The sequence below is a fragment of the Haliaeetus albicilla genome, chromosome 18 (assembly GCF_947461875.1).
Source record: "Haliaeetus albicilla chromosome 18, bHalAlb1.1, whole genome shotgun sequence".
Taxonomy (NCBI): domain Eukaryota; kingdom Metazoa; phylum Chordata; class Aves; order Accipitriformes; family Accipitridae; genus Haliaeetus; species Haliaeetus albicilla.
Window position 1 is genome coordinate 5373662 of NC_091500.1, and position 17231 is coordinate 5390892.

Below are 17231 nucleotides of genomic sequence, written 5' to 3' on the forward strand. Positions count from 1 at the left end.
GCTAAGGGAAATGCAAAAAGCAATAATTAAAATTGAAAAATTGAGCTGTTTTTTCAAACTCCTCTTTTCAATAATCCACAGCTTTATTGTTTAACAACTAGGAATATCCTTTTTTCTTATGAAGAAGTATAATTATTTTCTCTTTAAATGAGTTCACAATGAGAACTTGTGCTCTGAGTGCTTCAATCACTGTGAAATAAGAACAAGTATTTCTTCAGCCTGCTGAAAGAGCTTCTCTTTGCTTATCATATCCTATACGAAGAGATAGGAAATTATCCATGTTTCATATAAGATGAAAAATTATTTACCTTTTAAAACAAAAGCTACAACTTCAAGAAATTATTGACTACAGGAAACACAACTGACTGTCACTGTGTTCCTTACTATGTGCAGCAAACCAGGCTCTGTGAGATTTTCTTTTAGGCTACTTCCTTTTTAAAATGCGTATAAGACAGCGAGAAGAATATCTGTGGCTAAACGAGCTGGTTTGCATTACAAATTGAAAAAAAAACTAAGCCAGCATTTCATGCACAGAAATAGCCTGGGAAATAGAAATTGCTATATAGACCCACACTATTTCCCATTTCCCTCCCATAGTGGGTGTGACGGTGTGTTCGCCTGTCTCTCTGTTTCTTTTTTTTCTTTTTTTTTTTGCTATATCACCCACATCCACTGAATTAGGCAGCTCCACTGAAGGCAAGCGTACTTTATCAAGCTCTCACAGCCGCCTGCTCTCCTGCAATACCTTCAGCCCTTGACACCAACATGAGGTTCAAGTTCTCGATCGTGGCTCTTCTTCTGGAAGTGTCCATCATTGTTTTGTTTGGGATATTTGTGGAATATGACGACCATAGTGCCCTTGAAACTTTATACCCAGGTAAGTGTTGCTATCTAAGATTTATAGAAGTTAGAATTTCTTTAAACTAATCCTAAGCAAAATTTCTGAATAACTTGTGAGACCTACCGATATAGCTAGAAAAAAAAGGCATGGTTTGGGGCAGACAAAGTTTTTCTGAGGTGTAAAAGCAGCAGGCTTCAAAGTTTCAAATTCAAGTTAAGCACATATAAAATTCTGAAAGTAGCTAACTGCTGACAAGTTAGGTGTTCTGGGAGAGAAGAGTTCTGAAAATAGTTCTAGTGTTTGCACAGCAGGTTAAAACTTTGAGAAATATGAATTGCTTAGGACAATTCTAGCATTTTTCAGATGGATGGTAGTGCTTCTTGACGGACCTTCTATCCTGATTACTGCATCAAATAATGAAAATGAACAGAACATTTCATTACTATTACCCAGGATTCAAAAAGTTATCTTATGAGAACATGGAAATCGGGAAGCGTATTCATCATCATTACAAAATAAGTTTGCAGAAACTGGACTCCATAAAGGGCAATAGTTTTTGTCACAAGGTGAATAACCCCCTTCCTATTTTTCAAAGCAGTGACTCAGCTGTAGACAGCAATGGTTCAGCTGGTAAACATTTCTGTTGATCTGTTGTTCTGCACATGCTTGATGAAGTTTAGGGAGAAAGATTTTAGCCTGATAAGTAGTTGCTTACTTCTCCCACCCTCCTCCTCCTCCTCATGCAAAGATCAGACTGTTGTAAATAAATAGAAAAATAAGCCTGCAGAGGAGCAGCCTGTGTCTTGATGGCCGTATTGAAGGTTTGTTGTTCATTTTCTTGGCTCTGATGTCTTAACAACTTGTAGCCCTGATTGCAGACCTCTTAATGATGATCATAACAGTACAGAACTCCTTGCCTGTTATGTAGTACCCATGTAATTTTGAATGTATCCCTCTTTTTGTCTCATTCCGACTGGTCTTTCAGTGACTGTTACAGGGGAATGTGATCTCAGGGTCTCTTCACTCCCTAGCAGTCTTGTGTTGTGTATTCTCACACAGAGCATTGTCCAGTTGAGAGAACAGTGAATGCACGGCATTATTCAGCTCCAGATGCAAGTCAGGTGATGAACACCAGGGGCTAATTACTCAAAATTGGGTTAACTCCACTGAGATACGGCAGTATCCCTGGGAGATAGTAACTTAGGCTATGCCAGAGCCCGTTCTCTTTCTGAGACACTACTTGGCCATGTCCATGATATTTAACTATCCCAGTTCCGAAATTAGGTGGCCTTATCTAGACACTATATTGGGAATGACCGTTGGTCCGCTGTCACCCATGAAGTGATAGTTGGCCTAGGTAAAAACTATGCCAGAAACCACACAAATAATTTGGCAGCACAGATAATTCTGCTCTGGACTGTTATTTTATTAACATAGCTATGGCCTAAAACCCCTGTCCATCTACCTCTTCTCTGACTCTACCCCAAAACAACACAACAACAACAGATACAGCCACAGAACAATAGTGTTTTGGGCATTGTTGTACAATTTGGTAAGCCGGAAGGATGTTGTCTAGGACATGGGTCCTTCAGACTCACAGATTAAGGTCTTTTTGCCCTGCAAAACCAGAGAAAATTACCTTCTCCAGTCTGAATATCATAGCTGCTGGCTCTGGTACTAAATTGACCTGCATTTTCTTGGAGTTGCCCTTGCCAAGGAAAATGAAGAAAGATGCATGGGATCTTCATGCTTATGCCAGTAATTTAATAGTCTTCCGTGGCCCCTTACAGTACTGTCGTGCATTTCTTAGTAAACCTTGAGTCTTCTGGATGGAGATTGCCTGTGCCACACGCATCACCATGGGTACTGTGTCCCCTGGGGAGCTCCTGGGATAGACTGTTCTTGCACTTAACAAAACCCTCTCCCAGCCCTTGTGTGGAGCCCTGTTTTCTAATTTAATATCTCCATTTTAAAAAGGTGTCAGAGAGAGGGCAGGAACCTCATCAACATCATAAAGAAAAGAATTCTTCTCACCAGATGCTAAGACTACAAGATAGGCCTTTAAATGCAATCTATCCAGTTAGGGATCACCTATAGTTATTTCTTCCCTAATTCCTGTGTCTAAAGTATGTGGGAGAAATTGCCTGCTGTGTCCCATGCCTTCGTGCACAGGCAGTGTATGACTACGTGATACCTGCACCCCATCCACACTACTGGACTGCTAGCAAGCTTCTGGCATGGTTTTTGCTCATGCAAACCAGCACCTTGACGTCCTCCTCCATATGGCTTTAGGCATAGCATAGATAAGGGACTACTCTCAATAAGTAGAACAGGTGTGAACAGTGTTTGGGAGAGAAGAGCATGTAACTGTACAGATGTGTCAGCCTGTGCCATTCGCCTTCTGGTTAGGCTGTTCAGTTTACCAGTAGAGACATAAATTAAGCAAATGCCGCAGATGTAATGTTGGACTTTTAGATGCTGACCTACGAGTTGATGGATCTCGTTCACAATAACAAAGTGGAATAAAAGCAGGGTTTCCTAATACCTGTATTTTCACTTTTAGGCCCTCTTCCTCTCAAACTTCCCTGTCTACAAAGTGCACACAAGAACACAGTTTGCCTGAAGACCCCACAGAAAGTTAATGCTATGGTTGTTTAGATGTTTTAGGACACACCCTGAGCAAGGACTTCCCCTGAGTTCACAAAATGATGGGTTCAAACTGCTTCCCATGCTGTCGCCAGGGATGCTAACCCACCTCATAGATTTAGTTGTTTCATGCAGGGGACAATTTATATTCTCAGAACTGCAGTGCAGGGCCTGCTTTTATATGCCTTAAATACCTCAGCACAATGAATCCAAGCTGTTTCAGTATTTTTTTGATGGAAGAAAGATGAAAATAATAATTGAGGATTACCATAATTTTGTACTCAGGTAAGGGGGGAGCTGAGCTGAGATCATTCCCAAAGCATAGCTTTGCGTTATATCGATTTCTGGTTGATGCAAGTACAGGCATGGTGAATTGGATGGACAACTTCACGTGTGCCATGCCACTAGAATGGGGGGACAAAGGTGTGTGATGGTTTTGCAAGCACTCCTGGAGGGTTTCTTTAGTACTGGTATCCTGTATGTAATATCCTGTGATTGATCCATGACTCATGGCTTAGGAAAACTTACGTGCCCCTTTTGTTCAGGGTTCTACAGTTTACTCCTTTAGGCAGAGCAAAATCACAGTGCTAGTATAAACCTAGATGCCACAATCATCTTTGTGTTGAGACTGACCACCATGCGGAAACCTTGCAGTGGAACTAAGCTGTTGGTCTCGGGCAGCCTTGCAGAATCACATACAGTGGTTTTGTTCAGGATCTGCTGGAGTATTTTTCCCAATCTTTATTTTCCTGTCTCACAGACAGAGGTACTACGTTTTGTTAAACACAACTAGTCACTGAAACAGTTTATTTCAAATCATGCTGTTTTCTCCATCATTTTAAATCATTCCAGACCTACTCTTCTTTAAAAGGATGCGTAAGAGGTAGTTAAAGCACAAGGTATAGGCTAGAGTAGTTGAGATTTGTCCTCAACAACCATGAATTCACCTAGTTTTAACCAGGACTCTTAATCTTTTTTTGTAAATAAGTCCAGACAGCTTTAAAACATTTATATGAATCCTGGCTAGCCCTCGGGAGGACCCAGGATTACATGCCAACCAGCTGCTTGTTTCAAACAGAATTGCTTTTAATCTTCAGGGCTGGGATAAGATTTCTAAAAGCACTTTTCAAAAGAGACCTGAGCATGCAGAAGCCCTGTTGATGGGCACTGAGAATTAAATTCCTAAGTCATCAACATGTTTTTCAAACCTGTTCTGTTGCTTGCACATAGAGTCAGGTTACTTAAGCAGTAAAGGATCTTTTACTTAGACATGACTTACCGGGATGTTGTATACATCAAAGGGATTGTTCTGATGAGAACAATTTACTTGCTTTGTCTGCAATGATTTAACCAGGAGACTGCAAACCGGAGCAGGTAATATGCTGAATGCTAACAAACCATAATGTCCTCTGGGAGACTGGAAAAATTTTGTTACCTGGAGCTGACTAGTCTGAATGGGCAAAACTAAAACTTTATTGGAAAGTTCAGGGCATAGGCTGATTAAATAATAAAAAGAGCAGAAGTAGGTTATTTTCAAACGTACCCCTCATTTTGTGCATGAAACTCAAGTATAATATAAACTGAAAACTGTTGAAGTCATATATCACTTTGACTTGTCATGCTAAACATTTATTAAATACATTTCCATTTTCTTCTGCTAAAGTCAAACAAAAAGGCTACTTTTGTAGATGTTGCTGTGCAGCTTTTATGGATTTGCCCTCAAGTTCTGTATTTTTTTGGTAACATTAACAAGTTTTTAATAAAGTGGTTATACAAGAGTCAGACAAACAACCTGGGCCATTTCTCAAAGGCAAAGGTGCTGATCCCACAGGCTACTGGGTGAATGGTCACTCACAGAAAATTATTTTTTAAAGGGGAGAAAAAGGCTTGTTCAGCATCCAGTTTCCATTTATTCTCAAAAAAAGAAGGAAAGAGATCTTGCATTACTCCTTCCCTTATTTGAGAAGAGCTGTCTTATATTTTTGTTCCACTTTAAAAAAAAAGGTGGGTGATCACCTGTATCTGAGATCATCAGGGTGGTGTTAGAGAAATGCTGGAAAGGCTATCCATTCTCATTCCTACCGGCCCTAACCACTGCTGCATGTTTTCCAAGACATTTGAAGGAGAGTTGCTCTAGATGTGCAATCCACCACCCCAGCCAAGCCAGGTATGAAGGCACAGCTCTGTGTTCCTGCGGCACAGGCTGCTGCAAGCTGGGAGGATGCACAGACAGATGTACCTGCCAAATGATCTTGGATTTTAATATCCTTTTCCTAAACACCCCCCGCTGACTCCGGAATTTGAGCCAATTAAGCTGTGGTTTGGGTTCTGCATCTACTAAAACACTAAAGAATTTGCTGCTGGTAGAATCAGGAGGGTTGTGTTAGCATGGTTTGTGTTGTCCCCAGCCATATCTTTTTCATGTCTTGCCAGGTCCTCTGAAGCAAGGGAATATGTTGAGCTCTAAGCAAGACAGTTATTTTCACGCAGCACTGAAGTACAGTTATTTTCACACAGCACTGCAATACAAAATATGCAAGTATATCAAAGGCAGAAGCCCAAATGGGGAAGTTAAGTTGATTATGTATCTTTTAAAATAAGTAGTAAGCACAACACAAGAGTCTGGATAATAGTTCTAGAAACTGAGTAACATGGAGGAAAACGGGTAGCTTCCAAAGGACTGCAGGGGCCTCAGAAATCCCATCACTGGCCATTACTGAAGTTGGGAAATAAATGTGAAAATGTCCAGCCTAAAGAGGAAGCAGAAGAGTTGGGAATGTCTGCAAGCCACCTGCATTTCTATGCTGTTTCTTAGATGCATGTAGCCCAATTGAAAGGATCTTACTACATGTGTGTATGTATTTCAGTGCTAGGTCAGGGCTGGAATGTGGCAGTGCAAATGTAATAGACTTTATTAGGAATCTCCAGCAGCTTATACTTTTGGGCCCTCTCTTGGCTAAACATGGTAATGCATACAGCAAAAGTAGGAAGGCTGAAAGTATGTATCTGGGAAATGTAACTTCAAGCCAAATATTATACTAACCAGGTCAATGTCTCAAGCTTTTCCCATGTATTGCATGGAAGAAGCAATGAAGTAGAAATGAAAATAAATAGTTTATCTATACTGAGGTTCTTACTAACAATAAAATCAGAGAAAAGGCTTTAACTACAGGACTCAAACCTGTTTGGTGTAGAGTCAATTAAACCACATAAAACACTTCAGACTAACAAAATATTTTAAAATATAAAATATCCATGTTATGATGATAAACTCAGCTTGTATTAAAAAGCCTAAAAAAAGGAAATTAAAAGAACTTCCAAAAAAAGTAGAAAAAGAACTAACCATATTTTAATAAAATTCATGTTTGGAAAAAAAAAAAAAAGCATGTTTAAAGGATAGCTAAGTATATGCTGATTAGCAATGTTAAATCACTAGTTTAGACATTACCTTAAATGTCTTTTTCTTTTGCACAGGTAAAGAAATCAATCTCTTGTACAGTAATTTTTAGGGATCACAAGTATACCTTTCACTGGGCCAACTAGCATTCTATCAAAAAAATCCCATGTACAATTTTGGAGTGAGCTAGAACACGCTGGATGTGACAACCTTTGTTTGAGGGGGAAGAGAACTTTCCTGTAAGGACATGAAGCTGTGTTGTTCCAGGTAGCTTCACATGCAAAGAACCATTCCAGACCCATTAAATTTCCTAGTATAGAGACCTAGAGTTATTTCCATAATGATATAGCAAGGAATAAAATCAATAATTGGGTCTTGCATTTTCCAGAGACTCAATCTTCAACTAGTAGACTGGTTAAAGTGGGGAAGGATGGATCAGATTGATGACATGATTTTGGAACTCTTCTGTTAAATCCTCATTTGTCCCTAGCTTTCCTCCGTTCATAGTCACTACACAGACATGTTTTCCCTTCAGTCTTTCAGGATGTCCATGTGATGATATTTGTTGGATTTGGTTTCCTGATGACCTTTCTGAAGAAATATGGATTCAGCAGTGTTGGTATCAACATGCTCATTGCTGCCCTCGGTCTCCAGTGGGGAACCCTGATTCAAGGATTTTTGCACACAAACAGAGAGAAAATTCCTGTTGATATCAAAAGGTACCTGTGTTTTTACAAAAATTAACATTTCTATGCCTTAAGATCTCAGGAGAAGCCGTAAACTACCACATCTGTGGGATCAGACTTGTAAGTTCTCTGATATTTGATTGAGTCTTACTGTCCACCTCTCAACATTCCTCTGCCTTTCACCTCTAAATGGGCAACGTCTTGTGCCCTGAGCCAAGGGAACCAAAGGGTGGGATGAAATTGAGGTGCTATGTTACACATGCACCATAGGTGATGGAGAGACTCTGCTTTGGATCTCTGGAGCTGTGGAAGCTGGAAGACCTCCAGCAGTAGCACAGCACCTCCTGCATCCAGCAGGCATGAAAGGATCTGTCCTTCCATGACACATGGGGTCACAGAAGAAAGGCAGGAACAGTGTGTTTGTCCATTCACATGGTTTTCTCCTGCTTCTCAAGGAATGATCTGCATGAGCACCATACTGCAGTAGGTTTTGGACCCCAATCATAGAATAAGAGACCTCAAGAGCAATGTCTCTAGATACTTTTAATCCCCCTCCCATTCATCTGTCCTGCCTCTACTAAGGTCTCAGAATGTTTTCCACATCTGCAGTTCCATTTTCTGAGACAACTTGTAGACAATTTTGAAGGGGACAGCATCCAAATGTTACTGAGGGACAAGCAGAAATAATATAAGTAGGTCCTTAATGCTTACAGACAGGCATTTGCAGAGGGACCCATAAGTTAGTGCCCCTCTGCGCTGCAAGTTTTTGACCAATTTGTGGTTTTATTTATCTTTGCCATTCCCCATAACCTGTTAACACTGGTCCTTCCTGACAGCTAGTGTAAACATGATGCACAGTGATAGAAAGGCATGCAAGGCTTTTGGAATGAGATAAACCATCTGACCAAAGCTAAGAGCTCCCTGTCATCTTTGGAGTTCAAAGGACAGTCAGAGCTGGAAATATCCCTGCATATCCACACTACACATCTCATCTGACTTTTCACTACAATTTCAACCAGCTAAGCGTATGTATGGTATAAGCAGGAGGTAACCTTCCCACACTTTTCCCTCAGTAGCTCATAAGATCCCTACAAAACCCATCTGGAAAGGTTTGATTTAATTTTCATCCACAAAGATGATCTTGATAATTCTGTATCTGAAGAGTTAAAGCTCTATCATTTTAATGATAAGACAGGTTTGATATTACAGCCTTATTTCAGGTCTCTTTAAACTGATTTTCTTTTTTCCTGTGTTTGGGTTTGTTTTTTTTTTCTTTGTTTTGTTTTTATTCGTTTTCTTAACTTCAGCATGATAAATGCAGACTTCAGTACAGCAGCTGCCTTGATTTCATTTGGAGCAGTCCTGGGGAAAACAAGTCCTCTTCAGATGCTGATCTTGACAGTTGTGGAGGTCACAATCTTTGCAGGCAATGAATATCTAGTTACAGAAATACTTCAGGTACAACTATTTAGCAATAACTGTTTTCTGTTTATAACAAATGTTTTCACTTTGTAATACTTCCAGCTTACATATACTAGGTTCTAGTTTCTACCATAGAAAATAAACCATTAAAGTCATCCAGACTTCTCTTTCATCAAATCCTCATCTTCATGCTGTATAAAATCTGTGGCATTATTCTGGGTCCTTATTACAGGCCACAGATGTTGGAGCCTCAATGACTATCCATGCTTTTGGAGCTTATTTTGGTTTGGCCGTAACCCTAGTCCTGTATCGTCCTGGTTTGAAAAATAAACATGAAAATGAAGAATCGACCTATCATTCTGACATGTTTGCCATGATTGGTAAGTGAAGTAATAGTAAGTGTTAATCAGTTGTTCATCCCTCTTTCATCCCTATGTTTTAATGATCACTTATTATTACACTGCATCCATTTTCTTAAGTACACTCCTAGAGGCATATTCTTTTTTGTCTGATGCATGCACAAAGTTTTCAGTGACACACATATTTTTACAGTTTTTCCTTGGTTAAAAAAAAGGAGAGATGAAATTAAAGTTGCATTTTCACTTTGCTTTAGTGGTGACTCTCTTTTTGTTAAATATTCTCTTATAAGCAGCATTTGCATAGAAATTGGCCATAATTAGAAGTATTGATCTGTTCCTGTCCCACTAATGAATGTTAGCAACCATACATCTATTTGTCCTCCAGATCTATTCATAGATCAATTTACCAGCTAAAACTATCAGTTATATCAATAGATGATAAAGGATTTGCATGTGAACTGTCTTGCTAATGCATCCTATTATGGTATGGTTTTCACAGTGGTGGTGAGCTCTGGCAGCGAGTGGGGCATGACAAGGGGTTCTTACTCATCATCTTCCTCATTTCTTGTAGCTAGTTCTGTTGTGTTGGATCTTTCACGTTGAAATACCCCTTGTGACTGAATAGTCTTTGTTTTGTTTCGGCTTATATTCATCCAGGTACCCTGTTCCTTTGGCTTTTTTGGCCCAGTTTTAACTCTGCCATTGCATCTGGACCAATTTACCAGCTTAAAGCAATTGTCAACACTTACTATTCCTTGGCTGCGTGTACTGTCGTAACATTTGCCCTCTCCAGCCTGGTGGATCAAAGAGGCAAATTCAGTATGGTAAGAATCACATCGCAACCCCTATTAAATTGAGTCACCCATCTATAACAAGGATGATTAGGCAGATTCCCAATGTCCGTGAGCTATCTGGAGCCTTTGGTCATACAGTGGGCAAAATTAGAGCTATTATGCTTCTAAAAGCTGTAATGTAAGATTGAGCCCTGAGGCAACCCACCCTGCTTTAGTGATGTGGTGATTCCTCAGTGAGATCACTCCATCTGCAGAGTGATGGTCCTGCTCCCTTGATGTCTTTTGTCCATGGAACCTGCTAGACCATAGAGACATCAGTCCAACGTTCAGGTGGACTTTTGGGTCTTGCTCCAAAGAGGATCCTATGTGAGTTAACAGTGTTGCAATAGCCAAAATAGGTCTCTCAAGGCAACAACCTGTTCCCTGGCAATCTCACAGTGCAGCTGCACAACAGGCAAAGCCAAACTAGGTTGGGGCTGCCAACTTTCATCTCCTACCTAAAATCCAGCCCTATGTTTTCACCCACTTTTTTCCAGTAGTTGCAGTGTTTACCTAAGCCCAGCGTGAGCAGGCACAGTTCAATGAGCTTGCAGAATTTGTTGTTGTTGTTGTTGTAGGAGGCAGTTCTCACTGGCTCAGCCTGGCTTCTCGAGAGGTCAGATGAGTTTTAGTGACTTTGCAAAAGTTGAATGTCATTAACCTGGCCCGAGTTAAACTGGCTTAGAGCAGCTTTGAACCAACACTCTGAACATGTAACAGGGAACCCTGTTTTAAATTCCTGTTCATTCTTCACTGGAAAAATCCCGCCTGAAGAAAAGGTAAACTTCTGTATGCAAAAAAGCCTTCAAAGCCACTCAGCCCTGAAACAAGCCTCTGTTCCCCATATCTCATCTCCACCTCTGTATACTCTTTGCAGGTTCTCATTCAAAATGCCACCCTGGCAGGAGGAGTGGCAGTGGGTACCTGTGCTGACATGCCCATCCACCCTTTTGTTGCCATGTGCATTGGGAGCCTGGCTGGAATCATCTCTGTCCTTGGGTTCCACTTCCTGACTGTAAGTATTGAGGACCCACCTCTTGCTTCGCTGGCTTTACTGGAGCTCCCTTTGTTTGCTAGAAAGGGAGTTTTAGGCTGATATGGTATAGAGAGTAAGCTCTAGCTAAAGTTATTTTTAAATCACTGTGATTTAAATATATGCTTATGAGCTAACTTCAGTCCCTCAACTAGCTAGAAAGAGAGAAGGATCATGAACATATTAAAATTCATTAACATTGGGATTTCTGTTCAAGAGGCTGCCAGAATTTTGCTCCAAATCCATGTTTCAGTGAAATAGGACTAATTACATTTCACTCTTTTGAAATTTCTAAATAGATCTGTAATCAAAAAATACTTTCAAGGTATAAAATGGAATTGTTTCATGTGCAAATTGTAGAGACAAAATATTCTGAGTAAAACTGTTTAAACTGTAATTTCCTGATGGAGAAACATTCTGGAAGAAAATACCTGACTAGCAGACTCAGAACAGGTGTGTATGTGCTAGTTAGCCACCTCTTTCAACCTTTGCTGCAGTGGCTGAAAAGATTAGAAATATCAATGGACTGTCATATCTTTTGTACTATTATATTTATGGTGGTAGCTTGGACATTTGTACCATTATACATACATACTTGGTCTTCTCTGCATAGAAACAATTTTCACAGTGAAGGGAAAGATAGCAGGTTTTATAGCTAAGCTTTCTGTACATAAAATAAGTTAAATTGTTTCTTGTACTTCTGCACTACTTTCTTTTGCATATCATTCTATAGATAATGGAAGACAATAAACCCCCTATAAACTTCATATTTCCCCTCATTTCAGCCTTTCTTGGCATCCAAGCTGAACATTCAAGACACTTGTGGAGTTCATAATTTACATGGTTTACCTGGAATACTGGGAGGTATCGCTGGCATCGTAGTAACTGCGATAAAAGATGAAGCTAGGTGAGTTATAGAGAGAAGAGAGAAAGGATCTTCTTGATTTTTGAAGATCTATCCTAATTTTCCACCTTCCTTGGATCTAATTATGATTTTTTTTTTTTCAGAAAATGCATCTTTGGTTTGATGTCAGACATCATGTTTTGGTTTAAATAGAACTCTTCTTGATGTCCTGCCTTTAACATATTGTTTATATGCCAATCTTGTTCCAAATTAAAAGCTCAAGTAAAAATAAATAAATTAAAAACATCGTACAAAACAGCATACAGAACCATTCAAATGTAGAAGAATCTTTATTACAATTCTACAATTACACTGCTCGTAACAGTAAGATTTCCAAGAAAATTGGCAAAATGCGCTATTTCTCTATCTGAAATGACTCTAAGAAGATGAAATGCTGCTCTTTTTGACAAAGGGGAGCATTCTCTAAAGGCTTACAAGATACTAATAGTCCTTTCAAAGAACTTGTTTTCATCTGTGGTCCAGAAAAACCCCAGAATAAAATAATGATTTCTGTCTTGTACATAGCAATGGCAGGATGTTTTCCTGTGAGCCACCTTGTCCAGCAGACAGCAAATACGATGTTGTAAGACCACTTATCAGTCTCAAAGTGTAACATTTTTTTAATTGCGAATGGTTTGGTTTTCTGCCCTTTTCAGGCAAGGTGACCGTTTTACTCCTGGCATGCAGGCTGCTGCCCTGGGCAGCACACTTGGAATTGCACTGGTTGGTGGAGCCTTGACAGGTCAGTATGATGCATAGAGCAACTGAAATATATGTGAATTTAGAGGTTTGCCCATGGAGAACCTCAGCGTATCAACAATTTCATGTGAATAATACAAAATAGAAAAATAGAAATAATGTGTGATGGCAGAAACTTAAATATAGAAAAGCAGTTTTCCAACAATTTTGTCTTCAAATTCAGTCTCAATGCCTTATTGAATACATGCTTCAAAGATACTGGGTTGTATATGTATAATAGTAAGATGTTGTTCTGAATGGAATTCTTCTCCAGATTCAGACACTTAAAGCTCTGAACAGAAACTAGTTTGAGATTAAGACATATTCATTTAGGTGTCACATGTCTCCACGTGATTATGGAAACTTTCCAAACAAAAATTCAGGCTGAAATAGAAAATTCCAGTCTGAAACCTGGGAAAGTTTTGAGCAATTAAAAACAAGCCTTTATTCATGTCAACATGAAGAAACCTGCATCTCTCACAATGAGAGACCTGATGTCCCAAGATGGTTGGGCATTTCCGTAGACTGGGAAATGAGTCAGAAAACTTAGATGACTCCCCAGGGCACATCTGAGGAACACTTATTTGGGCATTTTGTCCATTTTCTAACCTCTGATGCTGTTTTTCCTGCAGGTGGTATTCTAAAGCTGCCCTTCCTGGGACAAGCATCTGACCAGAACTGCTTTGATGACTCTGTTTATTGGGAGGTAAGATACAACCTCCCTTTATTTTCATTATGTTCAAAGATGTACAGCACATAGCAGTCCTGTTCTCCTGGGGTTTGTGGTTTGCACACATGAGTCAGCTTTCAAAAATATTGCTCTGCCTCAGGCTGTGAATTTATCAAGGCCACCTTCAGGATCTTTTTTGGACTTGCTAGCTAGTATGCCATTTACATTGGACTAACCTTGAACAAAAAGCAGAAATAGAGCCAATAAATTGAGACCTCAGTGGAGCTCTTTATGTCTCTTCTAAGTGCTCACTGTGTCAGGTATCCTCTTCCTTCTTGTAGTTTAGACACATGATATTTGCATTTTTGGCTAAATGTTGCTACTTTTCTAGTGTCATCTAGAATTTCATACTGAATGAAATTTAGAGCACTTCAGTATTTGTAGGGTGAGTCTCCTTTAGGCTGAGCAGAAGCTCTTCTGCATCCTGGTTGAATGATCTGACCACTGAGGTTATCAGAAGATGGGCCTCATGGCACTAATGTTTTATGCATGAAGACACAAAAAATGGGGCAGAGAAATGAGTACATCTGAAATAGCCCTGCCAAGCTCCCTTTGCGCTCAGTGAAGAACTGGCTCTAGACTGCAGTTCATTTGAATCCTTCCAGATCTATGTTAGGTTACATGAATTAAAACCTTGAAAGTCTCTATATTCCCCACTGACAATGAAAGACCTTTCATTGCTTATGTCAAACATAGAGCTCTGTACTGTAGAGACCTAGATTTGATCAGTTTAGTCCCGCACACATCTCTGAGTTGGATGCCTACAGTCAAGTGCAGAGCAGAAACTCAGACATACTTTTCCTCTTCGCTAACTTAAGAAGCTCCCTGTACTGTTTGTAGACTTTCTGCATCTCCCTTCCTTAGAGACTGATGACAGATTCTTAATTTAGACAATCTGAATTTTTTATCCTTTATGCCAGGACAAACTAAAGAAGGCAAGACAAGAAGAAATACATGACTTGCATTCCTTGTAAATAAAATGTTGTGAACCCAAAAGGAGATTTTATTAGTTTTTTAATGAATTAAATGCCAGTATGAACTATACAATTTAGCTTTTGGTGAGAGAAAGTTTGCAGGCAAAGGGGCACTTTTGAGCCAAAAGATCAGCTGTAGCAATAGCAATCATAAAAAACCACTTTTAATGACAGCTCTGCAAGTCATTCACTGTTTGACCTCGGGAAAGTCAAAGCACCGGTTTTTGGCAAGACCTGAAATAGGCTGTCATACGTAAATGATAAAGAATGTCAGGAAAACAAAAGTTTTAAAGTGTGGCAGAAGAATTCACAGCCTGTGTTGACCAGTGATAACAATACAACCCTGCTCAATTGAAAGTCCTGTAGAATCAGAAGAATGGCTCAGAAATATTCTATTTTGAGTGAGCTTTATCAGGTAACGGGAAGGGACATTGACATTTGGTATACAACATCATTTACATTTCATTAGAGATGGTCACCTTGTTTCTTTAGAGCTCTTTGAAAATCTCAGATATTAATTTTGCACTCTTGTAGCTAACATCAGTGTTAAGATATTCTTCTATTAAGAAAACCCTGAATTCATCCCTTAGAATTCACAACTGGTGCTTCATGTCAGGCTGGGTCAATGTTAATAAAAAGACACATAATATCTACAAACAGAATTACATTCTCAGTGCACTTTAGTCTCCTTTTGTGGAAAAAGGAAGTCTGTATCTCATCAACTGAACTCTTCTCTGATTTTCATGGCAGGTTCCAGAAGAGGAGAAACTACATGAAATTCGCGCTAACAACTATGATGGGCCCAGCAGATTTGAAGCCACAATGTAGAAAAATAATTCATCTGTAATATTTGTCCTGATGATGCTCTTTTCAGTCTCTAATGCTAAAAAAAAAAACATCCGAGTATTGTCCTAATCTCATTAGGTTTTCAAGAAAGGGTGGTAGATAACTATATTTTTGTAATATAAAACAAGCTTGATTTTAGAATACATAGTCACTATGCTGAGCTCAAGTGAATTAATTAGTTCCTTCCAACATATTTGTTCTTCAGAAAAACCCATCCCAAACTGCTCTACAAAATTATCTGTATTTTACCTTTTGTCATCACTGAGTCAATATAGCCATTGAGCAACCTTTGTGTTTCAAGCCTATTACAGGATACCATATTTAACTGCAAGATTTCTGAGTTAGACTCACACCCTTCAACTGCATAAGGGTTATCAAGAAGAAATTGATTGATATTGTTTGTTTGGATTCTAACAAGCTTTCCACCAGAGCATCTCAGATTAACTTTTTAAGAAAGTGTGTTGTCCTATTTTTGGATGGGGAAGAAAATGTGCTGTATTTTGAAGACTGGTTATGACAGGAAACAAAATGTTGAAATTTTCATGGCAAAGCACAGAACATAGTGATTGATGAGGTATACTAAGTGGCAAGATGAGTATCAAGATTCTTTGTTAATATGTTTATTGAAAGGGAGAAGAAAGTGAAATGGTGAAAAATATTATTATTGGCATAGATTTATTTAGACTGTTTCAAGGACACAACAAGGGAATTGAGCAGGAGTTATGAAACCAGGTAATTTCATAATATGTCTTATCAGGTCCAACAGTAATAAGTGGATAGTAGCACTGTTAATGCCAATAGATATAAACCAAACTAAATGCTAGCTCCAAGAAAAAAACGTCAGTTATTAGAAACTGATCGGAAAGCAACTATGTTCAACCTACAGAAGACTCAGTGGAGAACTTCTGTGTGGTGAGTCGCTACCTTTGAAGTCACTGCCTCCTAAAACAAGATAAAGCAGAAAGAAGAAATTTGAGGCTAAATTAAGATAAATTAACTCCACCCGAGAAGTGATGATAATGGCTGCTCATTTAAGAGATACAAAAATTGAGGCATCTGAAGGAACTCTATGAGATGGCAGTAGCTGGAAGCAGAGTCACACATTTGTTCCTACCTACGTGGGATAATCCATTGAGAGGCAATGGATGGGAGATGAAAACCTAACAGAAGGATCACAGTGCCTCTAGGCATTATTCAGACACAGAAAGCTACCACTGATGTCTCAGAAGGACAAGCTACCATGGATGAACTTTCAAGACTTTTTTATATTAGCATCTTATTTCTAGTCTTACTTATCAGATTTAAGGGGAAAACTCTTCTCATATAAAATAGCACAGATATTTTCGGTTCTGCCGATGTATTTTTCCTTGAAAAACTTTAGAAATATACTAGGCAGGGCTGTTCCATATGTTATATCAGCTGTATACTGCTATATATGTCAGATTTCTATCTATGAATGAAAATACATTTGTTGTAACACACTTAGTCCAGATATGCTCTTTTGCAGATGTGCAACGACTGACTCTTTTCTACCATGTTGGCTAGAAGACATCTTTTGTCCTTTCAAAGCTTTCACACAATCATTTTTGTAAAAACTGAGAAGGCATTTAACAATGTAAATATTGCATATGTAAACATTTTACAAGTATTTTGTGCATAATTTACAAGCATGAAGTATTGAAGTACTTGAAAAAGATTCCATATGTAGACAGACTGTAAAAATCTTATCCTCAATACATAAAGCGCAGCCCTGAAAATCCTACTGGGGGATTCAAAGGGTCTTTCATTCACCTACAGCTGTAAGGTAATTATTTCACTGATT

At 39.0% G+C, this 17231-nt stretch overlaps 1 protein-coding gene across 1 annotated transcript; it reads left to right on the top strand.

Annotated features, from left to right (window-relative positions):
• Nucleotides 1-437: 437 nt before the first annotated feature.
• Nucleotides 438-16890, top strand: RHAG (Rh associated glycoprotein). Its single transcript, XM_009926429.2, has 10 exons — nucleotides 438-877; nucleotides 7420-7603; nucleotides 8878-9028; nucleotides 9225-9372; nucleotides 10009-10175; nucleotides 11062-11199; nucleotides 12003-12124; nucleotides 12778-12863; nucleotides 13492-13565; nucleotides 15314-16890. Exons 1-10 carry the CDS (start codon nucleotides 766-768, stop codon nucleotides 15389-15391), a joined length of 1260 nt encoding a protein of 419 aa, XP_009924731.2. The 5' UTR covers nucleotides 438-765; the 3' UTR covers nucleotides 15392-16890.
• The last annotated feature ends 341 nt before the right edge of the window (nucleotides 16891-17231 follow it).

Excerpts from the sequence above, each read along its gene's own strand:
- RHAG (XM_009926429.2), top strand. The coding sequence starts at position 766 with ATGAGGTTCAAGTTCTCGATCGTGGCTCTTCTTCTGGAAGTGTCCATC. Across the intron at positions 9,029-9,224 it reads TAGTTACAGAAATACTTCAG|GCCACAGATGTTGGAGCCTC; the intron begins GTACAACTATTT and ends TCCTTATTACAG. Across the intron at positions 12,125-12,777 it reads GCGATAAAAGATGAAGCTAG|GCAAGGTGACCGTTTTACTC; the intron begins GTGAGTTATAGA and ends TGCCCTTTTCAG.